This window comes from Mustela erminea, chromosome 10 (assembly GCF_009829155.1).
Source record: "Mustela erminea isolate mMusErm1 chromosome 10, mMusErm1.Pri, whole genome shotgun sequence".
Lineage (NCBI taxonomy): Eukaryota > Metazoa > Chordata > Mammalia > Carnivora > Mustelidae > Mustela > Mustela erminea.
In genome coordinates this window covers 37525724-37544945 of record NC_045623.1, presented here as the reverse complement: position 1 = coordinate 37544945, position 19222 = coordinate 37525724, and the positions used below count along the sequence as shown (strand labels likewise).

The 19222-nt window shown below is 35.2% G+C and overlaps 1 protein-coding gene across 7 annotated transcripts in view; it reads right to left on the bottom strand.

Annotated features, from left to right (window-relative positions):
* The window catches only part of COL24A1 (collagen type XXIV alpha 1 chain), a 412730-nt gene that overhangs the window by 329300 nt on the left and 64208 nt on the right, over positions 1-19222 (bottom strand). For all 7 annotated transcript variants that reach the window (XM_032302395.1, XM_032302400.1, XM_032302399.1 and 4 more), the window contains exons 7-8: positions 7770-7823; positions 4355-4408 (exon numbers count right to left, since the gene is read on the bottom strand). In XM_032302395.1, the coding sequence (XP_032158286.1) occupies positions 4355-4408; positions 7770-7823 (108 nt within the window). The remainder of the gene's footprint in view (positions 1-4354; positions 4409-7769; positions 7824-19222) is intronic.

Here is a 19222-nt window from a genome sequence, read left to right as displayed (position 1 = left end):
CTCCATCTGGAGTCCAAGCTCAGAATTATGACTCTTGTCCTCCTTCCAGCACAGCATGCACTCTGGATCCAACTTATCTGCCTTTGGCACAAATCTAGACACTTAGTGGGAAGTAAAAACATACTTCAGTTCCTAGGAAAATAAAAAGACATGAAGGTGGCTCAACTGAGGCAGTATAACCAGTCAATCTGAGGAAACACAGTGCTTGTAAAGATGTTAATACTGGTTTAAAAAAAAAAAAAAAAGAGTCGGGACAAGAGAGATTAAAAAAAAAAGAAAGAAGCAAAATAGACTCTCTGAAGAGTGAAAAAAAATTGCTACTGATTTATTCCTTTCATTATTTCTCTCAATATTACTTGTGCTTTCAGAATGTTTTCAACATCAACCTTCTGTTCATTTACCTCAAAAGTTTTCACGAGCTCTCACTGTATTCCACGCAACTTTTTTGCAGCCATTTTCAAGACTGCTTGAGTACAGCTTATATTAAAAGAATTTTAGTATTTCCAGAAGTTTCCAGCAAAAAGGAATAATGAAGTCATTATTATCTGTCATCCAAAACTATATCTGTTCCCTTGGATCTCATGAAAAACAAGACTTTACTTCCTCTTGCATACATGTCTGGGGCAGTGAGAAGTACTCAAATACACATCTAACAAATATTAACTTAACAAACTAATTAGTGGGGTAGCAGTATTTGAAGTTAATAAGAGAAGTCATATGCCAAACAGTCCTGGATTTGAGTCCTAAATCAGCCAATTAATAATTCTGTGGTCTTGGGTAAGTGATTTATACTAAACATTCTGTTTATCTCAATAAGGTTGGTTTTGGGTTTTTTTTTTTTTTTTTTTTTAAAGATTTTATGTCTTTAGTTATTTGAAAGAGAAAGAGAGAACATGGATGTGTGTACGCAAATGAGTCAGGGAAAGGGCAGAGGAAAAGAGAGAGAGACTCAAGTAGACTTCATGCTGAGCACGGAGCCTGAGCAGGGGCTCCATCTCATGACCCTGAGATCATGACCTGAGTCAAAACCAAGAGTCGAACCCTCAACAACTGAGCCACCCAGGTGGCCCACAATGAGTTGTTTTTAAGATGCAAGGAAACAAAGCTCAGGAGAGCAACTGGAATATTGTACATAATAAAATAGCTACTATTGATATTAGCATAATAAATGTAATAATACTTCAGAAAATAGTTTAATAGATAAAAAGATGGAATAGACTCCATATTAATCAAAACCCAAGTACCTTATTTAATTCTCATAATATGTAAAGAATAGTTAAAAGCACAGAGGATTCTAGCAGTAAGTTTCTTCTCTAAATCCTGCCATAATTTTGAGTGACCATGAGCAATTCTCTTAACCTCTCTGGGCTTATCTTAGAGTTCTCACTTACAAAGTGAGTAACTTCAGTTCTTGTCCTGACGTTCAGAATTCACCTAGCACTAACACTATGGATAGAAATGCAAGGATGAAAGAAACAGGAGCCCCAGGTTACAGCTAACATGAGCCATTATTCTAGGTTGTCCTAGCATGGATCCTGTTTGCAGAGAAGTAAGCTAGAATGACTTAGGTAGTTCAGAGCATGAGCCAAAATCAGTGAATTCCTTAAAACAGCTCATGATTTACCTAAACATTTTACCTAATAATTAGTCTTGCCCTTTCCCCTTCTGTAAAAACCACAGTAACAGCCTATCAAGCTCATTTTGAAGTACTTCTTCTGTGTATTCATTTTAAAACAAGACATGCACACATTGTGATAGAAATCGTCCCAAGATTGCTATGTGGAGAAATAATTTGGTTTAGATTGACTCCTTATGTCCTTTCCCCAAGAATATTTTTTTTTAAATCTGTATATGATTTCTATTAATAGCCATTTATTTAGAAAGAGGAAAAATCCTCAGAAAAACTACAAAATCATTTCAAATGTTTCAGCATTGTTCCAAACTACTATCAAATCATAGTAAACCATGAACACTTCATTTAACAGAAAGTAATTTTGTTTCTAAATATTTTCAATTTAGGGCACCTGGGTGGCTCAGTCAGTTAAGCAGCTGCCTTCTGCTCAGGTCATGATCTGGCATGAGCCCCCACATTGGGCTCTCTGCTCAGTGAGAAGTCTGCTTTTCCCTCTCCTTCTGTGTCTCTCTCTCACTCTCATTCTCATTCTCCTACTCTTGCTCTATCTCAAGTAAATAAATAAAATCTTCAAATAAATATTTTCAATTTTAACTCTAGAGAAAACTGAGCTACAGCTGCTATTTGATCACTGGTTCCTATACAATCAATTTTAACAACAACAACAAAAAGGCAGATTTTAAGTTTAAGAAATCATTAAGAGGAAAAGAAGTCTGTGAAAGATAATTTATAACCCAATTTGTTTAAAATAGTGCTGTATTTCACTTTACTAGACTTACACAGACCAATAAGCATGAATTAGTCTTAAGATAATCTGCTTTAATGGTTAAAATTAGCCTTTTCCAGTTTATCTCTATAGACACTTCTTTATATATTCTTCTACACAATAACCATTCAACCTTTACTTAGAGTTCCTTTTTCTGGATTGCTGATTTCATGAACCACTGGCATCATTTAACTTTGGAAAGTAATGATTAGTTTTTCTGTCATATGCAGTATCAATCTTCAGGATGAAATAACTGTATATTTAAAAGCAAATAAAATAATTAAGATAATTTCCATGAGATTGTGTCTATTTGATGCTATTCATCCAAACAGTTTCTTTAGAGGTATACTTAGTGGTCAGGGGTATACTAAGTAGCATTAATCAAACAGATTCATGACTATCTATATCAAGATCACTTTTGTTAGAAATGATCACTCTTGGGGCGCCTGGGTGGCTCAGTGGGTTAAAGCCTCTGCCTTCGGCTCAGGTCATGATCCCAGGGTCTTGGGATCAAGCCCCGCATCGGGCTCTCTGCTCAGCAGGGAGCCTGCTTCCTCCTCTCTCTCTCTCTGCTTGCCTCTCTGCCTACTTGTGATCTCTGTCTGTCAAATAAATAAATTAAAAATCTTTAAAAAAAAAAGAAATGATCACTCTCCAGTTTTCTGACTCCACAGGATCAAAGAAATGATCAGATTCTAAGCACTATCTATGATGAAGATTAATCTGAAGGCCATAAAAATAATGATAGTGGAAGAAAAAATACAATATGAGATCAAAATCTTTCTCAACATTTTAACATTCAGCCCTTTAGCAGGAGTTATGAAGAAAACAAACAAGGTCAGATTTCTAAAACCAGAAAAAGAGCTGATGGCTAACAGTTATTAGGGCTTTGTTTAACACTTTTTGTCTGACACTCCTTGTCTGACACTGTATTGCATGGATTATCTCATTTCTTGTTCCCCAAACCTCCTTATGAAATGGGTAGTATTATTTCCACATTTTACAAACGAGGCGATTAAAGGGTAGAGAGGCTAAGCACCCTACCCAAATCAATGGGACCTTAAAAAATGGCAGATGGGATATGAACCAAGTAACCAGAGCCTAAATAACACTTCCAACCTAAATCTCCCAAGAGGAAAGGAATATGACACACTAAGACATCAACACAGCTCATCATTATTTGTATTTAGATAGCCATACCAAGTCAAATATTGCCCTGCAATATTTGGGGGCCCTTAATACTTTGAAAGATATTTTTGATCTTCCTATTCCCCTGTAGAAAATCAACAACTCAGTATTTGGGAAAAACAAAATAAGCTGAATATAGAGAGAAGAAATAGGAAATATTTTCTTCGAAATAATTCTAGCAATTATGTTAATATTTCTTTTTACCTCAGAAAAAGCTTAGTCATATACATACCACTACTGTTTTTTACCAGTCATCCCCAATTCTCACTTCTTTCCTACTCTTCAGGTTGCACATTCTCATGTATATCATGGCAGAGAGGATTATTTCCTAAGAAAATAAACTAAGGGTATATTTTAGGGTAAATTATTTTAGGGTAAATTAAAAAGGGTATACCTATAACCAAGTATATCTCACTTCACATATAAAAGTTGAAGAGTGACTTCAGAGTTTCAGAAGTGGGTTACTGCCCTAATATTAGAAAAGGAAGAAGAAAAGAAAAGCTTCATCATTCTATCAGTGACTTTAACTTCGTTCCCCACATGAATTTTGTCCTCATCATTAACTAAAGGGGTTTTGTTTTTGAAGGGTTTTGTGGGCTCCACTTTCATGGATGAGGACAGCATCTTAATCTCTTTAGCTGAAAAAAGTAATTTAAAACAATGAGTTTGGGCACAACTTCAAAATGAGATTTTAAAGAGTTTAAGAGCTTCTAGACCCAGATGACATCCAATTATGTCAAAGTAAAACTACTTGTTAGGGGTCTTACCTTATCACCTTGCATACCAGGGGGCCCCATTAATCCAGAAAGGCCTTGATTCCCCTAAGAACAAAACACAAACAGAAGTTTAATGTTATGAAAAGGAAGTGAAAATTAGAATTCCCTTGCTACAGGATTTCATCTTGGACGTCAAAACCTTACTGCATTCATTTCTGATCTTTGCAGTCTGCCTCAAGTTCCCCCTCTTTTCTGAGTCCTTTTGAGACTTTTTCTGAGGTTCCTGGTATTTCTCTCTTCCCACGCTGAGTGCCACTGGACTTCCCGCCTCCATACTCCTGCTCCTTTTTCCCTGATGCTCTTTTCTCTAGGAATGAGAAAAACTCCCCAAATTCCTATAGTTCCAAGGTTTACTGTGTTAAAAAAAAAAAAAAAAAAAAAAGTTTACCTAAAATTCCTGCAAGCACCTCGTGGTGCAGCAGTGGAGGGCTGGCTGCCTCCTACCAGGACTCCCACTAGGAACTGGGTTGCGGGGAGCAAGGGCTGGGCTCACGTGACACACCAGAGAAAGGGACACTTCCGCTTCCGGCTACACTGGTATTGGCTGCTGCACCTCTGGGAAGTAAATGCTGTGAAAATTTTGGGGGAGGACGCATGTTTGGCTCCAGCAGATGCGACTTCACCTATTAGGGCGGTCCATCCTCCTGATCCTGCAGATTTGATGAGGGCTTCTGAGCCCATCTTAGGATAGGAGGGAGAAAGTGTACTCATGTGAGGGGGAAGGAGTGTCCGGCGGCTAGAAGTGACGGTGGGAAATACAGAGGAGGCTGTGTAAACTGACAAAGAGAAAACACCACAAAGGAATGGGAAGATAATCTTGAGGCACTTTGCTGCAAGTGGTTTTTCTTTACTTCCCTTCCCCTCCCTCTTTCTGCTGCAACAAATATATTGTGCATTGAAAAAAAAAAATGTTGTGAAAGAAAAAAGGGCACTTAGGTAATAATCCTAAATAAACTCCTAAGTGACTGTATTGCGTTTAACGTTTACTGCACTATGTACTTTAATATGTCATCAAATTAAATAATAAGAACAGAAAAGAATGTTTCTGATGATAAACAATCTAATACCTTTCCATGTGTACTAACTTCATTTTAATACTTCTTGACATTTTACTAAGATGGCTTCCATTTGTGATGGGATAACCATTTTATACAGATTTTTTTTTTTTTTAACCTTCATTACTCTGATGGGGGGAAAGAAAGCTGCACTAGGAAAAAGGTTATTGGAGGGTTGTCTCCTTCCACTAGGTCTAATCATGGGTGGATCACTTAGATTTCCTTTTAAAGTTCCTCCACCAGGAAAATGAGAATAATATCTCACTTGACTTATAGGAAAGGAAAAACAAAAAGCACCATTTAGTGGTTATTTTTGGGTGCCACTGAGATTCCAAAATGGCTTAACACTTAAACATGCTCTATGAGAGACGTTCTTTAATACATGTTCCATGCTGAAGGACTAGACCCTGGACTTCTTTTGTGTTATCGCTGACAATATATTTATTGTAAAAATGGCTAAGTGATTAAAAATAAAACATAACTGTTTCCCAAACCCCTCAACTCTCACCAATATGAAGTTCATATTTTATTTGTATTCATAATGTATGTATATAACTGATATCTTGCCTCCTCAGTTAATCTTAAATGTAAATACAATTAAATACAATGTCCAAGAATTGTTTTTAAATTTTACCATTCTAAAAATACATCTCTCAATGTTAAGAGTTGGATTTCACTTAAAGCTCAATGGCAATATATTATTAAATCCTGTATCTTACTACCTTACTCCTATATAACATTAACCACAATTAGTATATGACTAACTCAAAAAGTGAAAAAAGCCTCAATTCCAATGCTGAATCATCCTTTATTTCATACAGATACTGTACACATACCAAATCACCCTATATCTTGTACAGGAAAGCCACAAGTAAAGATAAAACCAAGCATTTGATATAAACGTGAAGGCCTAATTTGGGGATTTAAAGAAGTCACCAAAACAGAATGGGCTTTAATTTCTAAATTTTAAGTAAGAAATCAAATGTTCTATATTTAGATATTTTAAAAGACGGCATTTTGTTTCTCAGATTGCAGGATATTTTTCCCCACAATAACTAAGGGAACAATGAAAATAACTTTCTAATAAATTTCCATTCTCTTTCTAAATTATTTATATTCAGTGAACTCAGTTCCATCACAGGAATAAAATTCTCAAGATTCTAGATTAAAAGTTTTTTGAGGATTTACTTTTTAATGTAATACCTGTAAAGTTCATTAATATGATTTTCTTTTTTTTTAAGTTTACAAGAGTTTCTGTAAGCCAATTAAAAGATCAGATTTCAGGGGCACCTGGGTGGCTCAGTGGGTTAAAGCCTCTGCCTTCAGCTCAGGTCATGATTTCAGGGTTCTGGGATCGAGCCCCACATCGGGCTCTCTGCTCCCCGGGAGCCTGCTTCCCCCCCCCTCTGCCTGCTTCTTTGCTTACTTGTGATCTCTCTCTCTCTGTCAAATAAATAAATAAAAATATTTTTTTTAAAAAATCAGATTTCAAGCCAGGAACCACCAAAATTACTCAGGGATTCTAAAAGTTTGTGAATGTATACCATACAAAAAAAAAAACATCCTATAATTGTATCACACTTGTCCAAATAGAGATTCCCAGATGTATTCCTAAAGGCTCCAATTTTATTCAGACTCACTAGAAAACAGTATCCTAAGACTCCAATTTTATTCAGACTCACTAGAAAACAGTATCCTCCTCTTGACAAAGATTTTGTTGCTAGCTTTATTCAAAATATTAGTTTCTTTTTACCTAAATGTGAATGTGTATGTTTTACAGCATTACAATAAAGTGAAATGCATACTAGACTAAGTCAAACAAATATATCATTAACTTAACCACTTACAATCAATGAGTCATTTAAATTCTAAGAATTCTGTTTTCCTAACTGGAAAACAAGATAATAATGAGTGCTTCTCTCAATTACTCAGAACTTGAAAAGATAACGTACATGGAATAGTCTAAAAAAGGTACAAACAGCATTAGAATTTATGTATTATTGTGTGTATGCCTTTTAATAGCAAATTTTTGAGATTAAGGTCACATACTGCTCTAATGTTTCACCCCACCCATCCCTAAAGAGCAGGTAGCACAATGGTAGGCCACTGTAGACACTCAATAAAATAATGTGAATATTTTAATTAACATATTAAGCTGATGATATAATTTATTTTTCAAATATTTCTTCCTTCATTCAAGTTCTCTACCTTATCTGTCTGATTGATACCTTCTCTAATTTTCTATCTCCTCCATCTGATATCAAGTAAAATTTACATTTTAAAAAGGTAAAAATGAATTTTTAGTGCATGAAATATATCACCATGATTTTATTCCTTGGGCAACTAATTACCTTTTCTCCAGGTACAGCTTGACCAGGGGAAAATCCTGGATCTCCTTTGGGACCCTAGGTAAAATAATTATAAAACACTTTGTGACATATAAATTATACACAGTATAACACACTTCTTCAGTTGAATGCAATATAAAATAATATATATATTATATGGTCTTAAAATTATTTTAAATTGAGATGGGCATGCATTATTTGCTTTTTTATTGTACATTTTTATTAGCCTTAGTTTTAAATCCTGAGAAGATAGTCAGACATGGATGATTTTAAAAATCTAATAATGCTACCATTGAAACATCTTTCCTTAAGGGACCTATATAAAGGCTCCATTAACATCCACTTTTGTGACATATTCAGTTATAACTCCTACTTTATCATTGGAAAACTAGTAACTTTAAGTAAAAAAATCTGCTTATAATTCTTAAAATTTTATGATATCATTCCCAGTTTAAATATTTTCCAAAATCTTGCAACATACATGCATTAATTTGTAATAAAAAATAAATCAGAAATACCTCTAATTGCCAAACTATATATAAAAATAGATACTTTTCCTACTTTGGGATCTTATATTTTACATTTCAAGAGAAATATTACATTAGGTTTCAACAAAATTTTTTTGCACAATATTAATCTTTCTTACTATGCTTACTGGCAAAGGATCTCTTTTTCTATTTCCCATCTCATAAAATTAAGAGGCCACAATTCAGACTCTCTATAATTCTAATTATGATTTCATTACCATTCTCAACTAGTAATAATTTCCATTCTTAGAGAGTTCTAAATGCTATTTTCATTCTATGAGAAATAGTCATGTGTTCTTCCACAAATTCAGGGATGCTTTCAAATACCACTCAAACTGAAGAGAAGGAAGACCAAAAGGAAAGTCTTTCTGGTTCTTCATTTTATGAGTCTTCCCATTTCACAAATTAGGAATAAATCTTCACTGGCTAAACAGCCTATACTCTTGAATCAAAGAAAATTTTTAAGGAAAGGCTGTTTTCCAGGTTGACCTCTCCCTTTCCATAGCTATCACAAGTTCTATTATTAAGCCTACAATTTTAGGCCATGGATTACAAAATTATGGAACCTGAGAAAGAGCTTTAATGATATCTCAATATTTAAGAACTCAATCCATTCTCCAGAAAAAAGGTTAATATAGTTAGAATTTATAAGAGATATTACAGCTTATCTAGTAAAACACATTTTATAGACAGAGGAGCAATGAAGTTCAGAAATGTTAAATGACTTGATTAAAGTTGCTTAGAAAAGTACTGGCAAACTAGGTCAATTTTTTTTTCTCATATCACAATGTCTATTAAATAAAAATCATACTGATTGGTTTTAATGTATTACAGTCTTTTATTAGAAAACCTGGCCAACTGATTTGAGGCAATATGTACAAAGAATTTTTTTTTTTTTAAAGATTTTTTTTTTTTTAATTTATTAATTTGACAGAGAGAAATCACAAGTAGACGGAGAGGCAGCCAGAGAGAGAAAGAGAGGGAAGCAGGCTCTCTGCTCAGCAGAGAGCCCGATGCGGGACTCGATCCCAGGACTCTGAGATCATGACCTGAGCCGAAGGCAGCGGCTTAACCCACTGAGCCACCCAGGCGCCCATGTACAAAGAATTTTTAAAGAACTTAAGAAATGATAGCCCTTGAGAATTCTAAATATAATAAAATTCTTACATTTAAACTTTAAATATAATAAAATTTTTACTTATAAATATCACATTAAAAATTCTTATTTTTAGGTTCTTTCCAAATTTCCTATTATCTGTCTACTTTCTCTTATCAACTAATTTAACATTTCAGCTCATTAGAAAAAAAACTGAGAACATGGATAAAAGTAATCAATTGATCAATAAAAATCATATTTAAAGAAAGCTTTTTCTTATTCATAAGGCTTATGTATCTGGGCAACATATTTAAAGAAATACATGCTAAATCTCTTTTATTCCCACACAAATGTGCTTTAGTTTATTGATCAACTTGTTCTACAACCAATTCTAGTCTTCATGAAGGGAATGCTCTTAACTTGGCCAGTCGTGGGTTGGGATCCTCCTTAGTATAAAATGCATGAGCAGAGATTATTGAACATGCCAATTTTACCTAATGTCAAAGAAGTAGGGTATATTTCTCTGCATTAAAGAAGACTCCAAAATTTCTTGCTTTCTCCCTCATTTTGTTTTAATTCCATGACTCCCAACACACTTTTAGTCATACTTGATTGGCTTCAAATCCCCTTTCAAATCAAAAAATAAATATAATTGACTTTGACTTTCAATACGGACTTCTACATGACTTTTGTTAAAGGAGTCATATATCCTTTTGAGCGTAAGAGGAAAAGGAAATTGCCTATTCTTTATTACTCAAAGAATTCTCAAAGTCCCACCTAGTCTACTATTCTGCTATATAGTCTATATAGCAGACATGGATGATTTTATAAATAATTTTTCGGCACAGCTCTTTCAGACTATTATTGGGTCTCTGAGGACCCTCTGTCTAGTGAGGAAAACTTCTTAAGTACTAGACCCATTAGCATGTTAGAACAGATTTATCAGATTAGAGACCATTCAATATAATGGAAAGAACACTAGGACTTAGAGTGAAAACACTGAACAAATCATTTAATCTCTCTGAATTCGAGATTCCTCCTCTATAAAATGGAAATAAGAATAATAATATCTGCCTAGTTTAGCTTGTAAGATATAGGTAAAATTCTCTATAGAGTATATATATGTAAGTATTAAAAATATCAAGACCAGAGACAATCATTAAAATCTATTTTACAATTATTGCCATCTTAAAAAGCAGAGAATACAATTTGTGAATGATCATTGATGAAACAGCAAAATTTAAATAAAAAGAATTTGGAATTAAGAATTCAAATATGGATGAGCTAAATTAGGAGAGTCCCATAAAAGAAATACTAAGTGACATGATCTTGAGGTAACATCACTTGAATATTCCTCACTTTAACATTACTAATAACTATATGAATTCCATAATACTTGAAGCATAAAATTTGAAGCATTACATTCTCTAAGCAATACTTCCTATCTTTTTAGCTCACTCTCTAAGCAGCCACAACAATTATTTGACCTACTGCAACTGCTAATATGTGATCCCACCATATTTTCAGTGTCTCATCCCCATGTGGCCTAACTTCCAATCCTTAAGCAGCCTAAATACCAAGGTCTGACATTATAATCACTTCCTTGAATACATAAGTGGCACCACTTTTTCTTTCTCCCTCTGTCTTACAAGCTTATCTAGAAATTCTTAAATCTAAACTCACCACTTCTTCTGTCCCATCCCCTAGTAGCTAACTGTGACTAAGAGAAAACAATCATGCTGACAAACCTCACTTTAAATTCATGACTTTTTACATTAATTGGTTTTGTTTTCTTTTGTTTTTGATATGTCTAATAATTATCTTAGTCAATTCACTTTTCCATTTTCATAGATAATTATTTCATAACTCTTGCTCTCCACTCTAAGTGGGTGATCTTGTTTTTAACATTTACAACCTGTCTCAACCAAATCCATTACCCACATAAATCTGTTCCAAAAATATTCTGCCTGCATTACCAAACCCACTATTCTCTCTCAATTATTTTCTCTCATAATTGATCCATTATTTTATTTTTTTTTATTTTATTGATTTATTTTATTTTTTGTTTTATTTTATTTATTTTTATTATTTATTTTATTTTTATTTGATACATTATTTTAATTTTTATTTCTTCCCAGGATAATTGATATCACCAAGTAAACACACTGTAATTTCTCCAATCTTAAAAAACAACTTTCTTTGAGCTACATCTCTATTCTCTGCTCCATTACACTATTTTGAAGCAAAACTCCTGTACTAATGAGGGGACTTCTTCCATTCTCTCTTGGACCTAACCCACTCAGGCTATTGTACTAACCTACCTCATTGTCATTCTTTCTCAGTCTCCTTTGCTAGTTCCTCTTCTTCATCCTAATATACTAAACTCTGGGATACTCAAAGATTTGGTCCTTGGAAAATTCTCTGTCTATATCTATCCATAGGTCAAAATACATAAAACAATTATTTGAATGCATAGGAGAACAATCAAAAAGCAGGACACACTGGAGGGGATTCAAGAAAAGAACCACACTTGGTATAGTACACATTTATACAACTTTTCTTCCTCTTCTTCTTTTTCTTCTTCTGGTGATTTTATTTATTTACTTATTTGAGAAAGAGAGAATGAGAACAAGTGAGCATGAGAAGGGGAAGGTCAGATGGAGAAGGAGACCCCTTGCTGAGGAGGGAGCCTGATGCGGGACTTGATCCCAGGACTCCAGGATCCCAGGACTCCAGGATCATGACCTGAGCTGAAGGCAGTCACTCAGTCAACTGAGCTACCCTACAACTTTTCTTCTAAGGACCCTCCACAGTCTGCATGGAATGACTAGAATTCAAGCAAAAAACCGTAGATGTTTTGGCTAATGGTGTCAGAGGACAGAGTGTGAGACTACCTGAATAACTGTAAGTTGAGATGGGAAATCCTAGAGAGAAAAGAAAAGAACAGATGAAAAGAAATGAAAAAAGAAAGAGGACAGCTTCCCCCCAAAATCTAGATAAAGACTCTCTTCAACTCTTGGCTGATCCTAAATGTGGTTGCATGAGATGGATTCCAGAGTTCACCAAAAAGCAACAACCAGAAGGCTAAAATAATTGAATATAAATTTTAGCTGCTGGCTACAGGGGAAATAATTTGGGATTTGAGTCACATCACTTTAAGGGACATGGTAAATGACTTGGTAATCACCTTTCCATTGAAATTCAGGAAGGGCTATACTTTAGAAGCAAGCATTATATGCTTGGACTAACACTATAAGCAAAACTGAAACAAATCTGTCCTTAAAAAAGTTGCCAAAACCCATACAAGTTTAAGATGATGAGCCAGTTATTTAATCAATAATTTAAATAATTGTTATAAATAATTGTTTATAATAATTTATAAACATTTATAATAATTTAAGCAATTATTATAAATAGTTATTTATAATAATTGCTTAAATTATTAACTAAATAATTTAAGTTATTTAATTGTAGAACAAAAAAAATCAGCCATTATCAAAGGATTTCAGAGAAAACTAACAGAATCTAAAGTTCTTCCATATATTAAACATAATACGCAGTACATAATCAAATGTTTCTAAGCATACAAAAGAAAGCAAGATCTGACCTGCATTAAAGAGAAAAGTGGTCAATACAAACAGACCTCAAAAGGATCCATATATTGGAATTAACAGCAGAGCATTTTAAATTGACTATAATAAATATATTTAAAGATGTAAGGTAAATGATCATCATAATTAGTGAACACAGAAATATCAGCAGACAAGTGAAAAGTACACAAAAAAGAACAGTAGAATCCTAGAACTGATAATATACTATCTGAAATGAAAAAATTTCTGGATGAGATTAACAATATATTATAGAAGGCAGAAATTAAGTTTAGTAAACTTAAGTAGAGATCCATAGAAATTAACTAATCTGAAGTAAAGAAGAAAAAAATGAAAAAATAAAGTTCTAGTGACCTGTGAGATAACATGAAGTAGTCTAACATACATGGAGTCCCAGAAGGAAAAGAGAGAAAGAATGGGACAGAAAGATTACTTGAAAGAGTAATAGCCAAAAATATCCCAGATTCATTACAGAAAGACCAAAAACTTACAGATCCAAGACATTCAGTGAATTCCAAACAAGAGATATCTAAGGTAAACTACCCCTATGTACATTGTCATCAAACTGCTAAAAGCCAGACAAAGAGAAATGCCTCAAGAGCAGCTTATGAGTAATGACATATTACACAAAAGGGAATAACAAGGTGACTAATGATTAACTTTTTATCAGAAACAGTGCAGAATACAAGACAAGAACCACAAGTATCTTTATTTTTTTTTTTAAGATTTTATTTATTTGACAGAGAGAGATCACAAGTAGGCAAAGAGGCAGGCAGAGAGAGAGAGAGGAGGAAACAGGCTCCCTGACAAGCAGAGAGCCCAACACGGAATTCGATCCCAGGATCCCAAGATCATGACCTGAGCTGAAAGCAGAGGCTCAACCCACTGAGCACCCAGGCGCCCCACAAGTATCTTTAAAGAACTGGAACAAAGATACTCTCAACCAAGATTTCTATATTCTATAAAAATATACTTCAAAGAACATAGATAAAACAAATTTCAGGTAAAAAAAAACCAAGATAATTCAACACCAGCATGATTGTTCCCCAAGAAATATTGAAGGAACTTATTTTAGCTAAAGGGAAATGATACCAACTAGAAATTAGATCCATAGGAAGAAATGAAAAGCCCTGGAAATGAAAATAAATGAAGAAAAATTAAATGACTCCCTTGTTTGTTTCTCTTAATTTCTTTAAAGACTGACCACTTAATACAAAAATTACTACATGGTACTTTAGGGTTTATAATGATATAGATGTAAAATAAATGACAATAAAACACAAAGGATTATATAAATATAATCATAAGGTCATAAGGGTCTTATTTTTTAAATGAACTCTTACCATATTAACTCTAGTAAACTAGAATGCATTAAGGATGGATATTGTAATTTCTTATTTTTTTTCTTTTTTTTTAATGTTTTAACTTTTTATTTTTTATAAACATATATTTTTATCCCCAGGGGTACAGGTCTGTGAATCACCAGGTTTACACACTTCACAGCACTCACCAAAGCACATACCCTCCCCAATGTCCATAATCCCACCCCCTTATCCCAAACCCCCTCCCCCCAGCAACCCTCAGTTTGTTTTGTGAGATTAAGAGTCACTTATGGTTTGTCTCCCTCCCAATCCCATCTTGTTTCATTGATTCTTCTCCTACCCACTTAAGCCCCCATGTTGCATCACCACTTCCTCATATCAGGGAGATCATATGATAGTTGTCTTTCTCTGCTTGACTTATTTCGCTAAGCATGATACGCTCTAGTTCCATCCATGTTGTCGCAAATGGCAAGATTTCATTTCTTTTGATGGCTGCATAGTATTCCATTGTGTATATATACCACGTCTTCTTGATCCATTCATCTGTTGATGGACATCTAGGTTCTTTCCATAGTTTGGCTATTGTGGACATTGCTGCTATAAACATTCAGGTGCACGTGCCCCTTTGGATCACTACGTTTGTATCTTTAGGGTAAATACCCAATAGTGCAATTGCTGGGTCATAGGGCAGTTCTATTTTCAACATTTTGAGGAACCTCCATGCTGTTTTCCAGAGTGGCTGCACCAGCTTGCATTCCCACCAACAATGTAGGAGGGTTCCCCTTTCTCCGCATCCTCGCCAGCATCTGTCATTTCCTGACTTGTTGATTTTAGCCATTCTGACTGGTGTGAGGTGATATCTCATTGTGGTTTTGATTTGTATTTCCCTGATGCCGAGTGATATGGAACACTTTTTCATGTGTCTGTTGGCCATCTGGATGTCTTCTTTGCAGAAATGTCTGTTCATGTCCTCTGCCCATTTCTTGATTGGATTATTTGTTCTTTGGGTGTTGAGTTTGCTAAGATCTTTATAGATTCTGGACACTAGTCCTTTATCTGATATGTCGTTTGCAAATATCTTCTCCCATTCTGTCAGTTGTCTTTTGATTTTGTTAACTGTTTCCTTTGCTGTGCAAAAGCTTTTGATCTTGATGAAATCCTAATAGTTCATTTTTGCCCTTGCTTCCCTTGCCTTTGGCGTTGTTCCTAGGAGGATGTTGCTGCAGCTGAGGTCGAAGAGGTTGCTGCCCGTGTTCTCCTCAAGGATTTTGATGGATTCCTTTCGCACATTGAGGTCCTTCATCCATTTTGAGTCTATTTTTGTGTGTGGTGTAAGGAAATGGTCCAATTTCATTTTTCTGCATGTGGCTGTCCAATTTCCCCAGCACCATTTATTGAAGAGGCTGTCTTTTTTCCATTGGACATTCTTTCCTGCTTTGTCGAAGATTACTTGGCTGTAGAGTTGAGGGTCTATTTCTGGGCTCTCTATTCTGTTCCATTGATCTATGTGTCTGTTTTTGTGCCAGTACCATGCTGTCTTGATGATGACAGCTTTGTAATAGAGCTTCAAGGCCGGAATTGTGATGCCACCAACGTGGGCTTTCTTTTTCAATATCCCTTTGGCTATTCGAGGTCTTTTCTGGTTCCATATAAATTTTAGAATTATTTGTTCCATTTCTTTGAAAAAGATGGATGGTACTTTGATAGGAATTGCATTAAATGTGTAGATTGCTTTAGGTAGCATAGACATTTTCACAATATTTATTCTTCCAATCCAGGAGCATGGAACATTTTTCCATTTCTTTGTGTCTTCCTCAATTTCTTTCATGAGTACTTTATAGTTTTCTGAGTAGAGATTCTGTGCCTCTTTGGTTAGGTTTATTCCTAGGTATCTTATGGTTTTGGGTGCAGTTGTAAATGGGATGGACTCCTTAATTTCTCTTTCTTCTGTCTTGCTGTTGGTGTAGAGAAATGCAACTGATTTCTGTGCATTGATTTTATATCCTGACACTTTACTGAATTCCTGTATAAGTTCTAGCAGTTTTGGAGTGGAGTCTTTTGGGTTTTCCACATATAGTATCATGTCATCTGCGAAGAGTGATAATTTGACTTCTTCTTTGCCGATTTGGATGCCTTTAATTTCCGTTTGTTGTCTGATTGCTGAGGCTAGGACCTCTAGTACTATGTTGAATAGCAGTGGTGATTATGGACATCCCTGCCGTGTTCCTGACCTTAGCGGAAAAGCTTTCAGTTTTTCTCCACTGAGAATGATATTTGCGGTGGGTTTTTCATAGATGGCTTTGATGATATTGAGGTATGTGCCCTCTATCCCTACACTTTGAAGAGTTTTGATCAGGAAGGGATGCTGTACTTTGTCAAATGCTTTTTCAGCATCTATTGAGAGTATCATATGGTTCTTGTTCTTTCTTTTATTGATGTGTTGTATCACATTGACTGATTTGCGGATGTTGAACCAACCTTGCAGCCCTGGAATAAATCCCACTTGGTCGTGGTGAATAATCCTTTTACTGTACTGTTGAATCCTATTGGCTAGTATTTTGTTGAGTATTTTCGCATCTGTGTTCATCAAGGATATTGGTCTATAGCTCTCTTTTTTGATGGGATCCTTGTCTGGTTTTGGGATCAAGGTGATGCTGGCCTCATAAAATGAGTTTGGAAGTGTTCTTTCCATTTCTATTTTTTGGAACAGTTTCAGGAGAATAGGAATTAGTTCTTCTTTAAATGTTTGGTAGAATTCCCCCGGGAAGCCATCTGGCCCTGGACTTTTGTTTGTTTGGAGATTTTTAATGACTGTTTCAATCTCCTTACTGGTTATGGGTCTGTTCAGGCTTTCTATTTCTTCCTGGTTCAGTTGTGGTAGATTATATGTTTCTAGGAATGCATCCATTTCTTCCAGATTGTCAAATTTATTGGCGTAGAGTTGCTCATAGTATGTTCTTATAATAGTTTGTATTTCTTTGGTGTTAGTTGTGATCTCTCCTCTTTCGTTCATGATTTTATTTATTTGGGTCCTTTCTCTTTTCTTTTTGATAAGTCGGGCCAGGGGTTTATCAATTTTATTAATTCTTTCAAAGAACCAGCTCCTAGTTTTGTTGATTTGTTCTATTGTTTTTCTGGTTTCTATTTCATTGATTTCTGCTCTGATCTTTATGATTTCTCTTCTCCTGCTGGGCTTAGGGTTTCTTTCTTGTTCTTTCTCCAGCTCCTTTAGGTGTAGGCTTAGGTTGTGTACCTGAGACCTTTCATGTTTCTTGAGAAAGGCTTGTACCGCTATATATTTTCCTCTCAGGACTGCCTTTGTTGTGTCCCACAGATTTTGAACCGTTGTATTTTCATTATCATTTGTTTTCATGATTTTTTTCAATTCTACTTAATTTCCCTGTTGACCCATTTATTCTTTAGAAGGGTGCTGTTTATTCTCCATGTATTTGGGTTCTTTTCAAACTTCCTTTTGTGGTTGAGTTCTAGCTTTAGAGCATTGTGGTCTGAAAATATGCAGGGAATGATCCCAATCTTTTGATACCGGTTGAGTCCTGATTTAGGACCGAGGATGTGATCTATTCTGGAGAATGTTCCATGTGCACTAGAGAAGAATGTGTATTCTGTTGCTTTGGGATGAAATGTTCTGTATATATCTGTGATGTCCATCTGGCCCAGTGTGTCATTTAAGGCCTTTATTTCCTTGCTGATCTTTTGCTTGGATGATCTGTCCATTTCAGGGAAGGGAGTGTTAAAGTCCCCTACTATTATTGTATTATTGTTGATGTGTTTCCTTGATTTTGTTATTAATTGGTTTATATAGTTGGCTGCTCCCACGTTGGGGGCATAGATATTTAAAATTGTTAGATCTTCTTGTTGGACAGACCCTTTGAGTATGATATAGTGTCCTTCCTCATCTCTTATTATAGTCTTTGGCTTAAAATCTAATTGATCTGATATAAGGATTGCCACTCCTGCTTTCTTCTGATGTCCATTAGCATGGTAGATTCTTTTCCACCCCCTCACTTTAAATCTGGAGGTGTCTTCGGGCTTAAAATGAGTTTCTTGGAGGCAACATATAGATGGGTTTTGTTTTTTTATCCATTCTGATACCCTGTGTCTTTTGACAAGGGGCATTTAGCACATTAACATTCAGGGTAACTATTGAGAGATATGAATTTAGTGCCATTGTATTGCCTGTAAGGTGACTGTTACTGTATATGGTCTCTGTTCCTTTCTGATCTACCACTTGTAGGCTCTCTCTTTGCTTAGAGGACCCCTTTCAATATTTCCTGTAGAGCTGGTTTGGTGTTTGCAAATTCTTTCAGTTTTTGTTTGTCCTAAAAGCTTTTAATCTTTCCTTATATTTTCAATGATAGCCTAGCTGGATATAGTATTCTTGGCTGCATGTTTTTCTCGTTTAGTGCTCTGAAAATATCATGCCAGCTCTTTCTGGCCTGCCAGGTCTCTGTGGATAAGTCAGCTGCCAATCTAATATTTTTACCATTGTATGTTACAGACTTCTTTTCCCGGGCTGCTTTCAGGATTTTCTCTTTGTCACTGAGACTTGTAAATTTTACTATTAGGTGATGGGGTGTGGGCCTATTCTTACTGATTTTGAGGGGCGTTCTCTGAACCTCCTGAATTTTGATGCTCGTTCCCTTTGCCATATTGGGGAAATTCTCCCCAATAATTCTCTCCAGTATACCTTCTGCTCCCCTCTCTCTTTCTTCTTCTTCTGGAATCCCAATTATTCTAATGTTGTTTCGTCTTATGGTGTCACTTATCTCTCGAATTCTCCCCTCGTGGTCCAGTAGCTGTTTGTCCCTCTTTTGCTCAGCTTCTTTATTCTCTGTCATTTGATCTTCTATATCACTAATTCTTTCTTCTGCCTCACTTATCC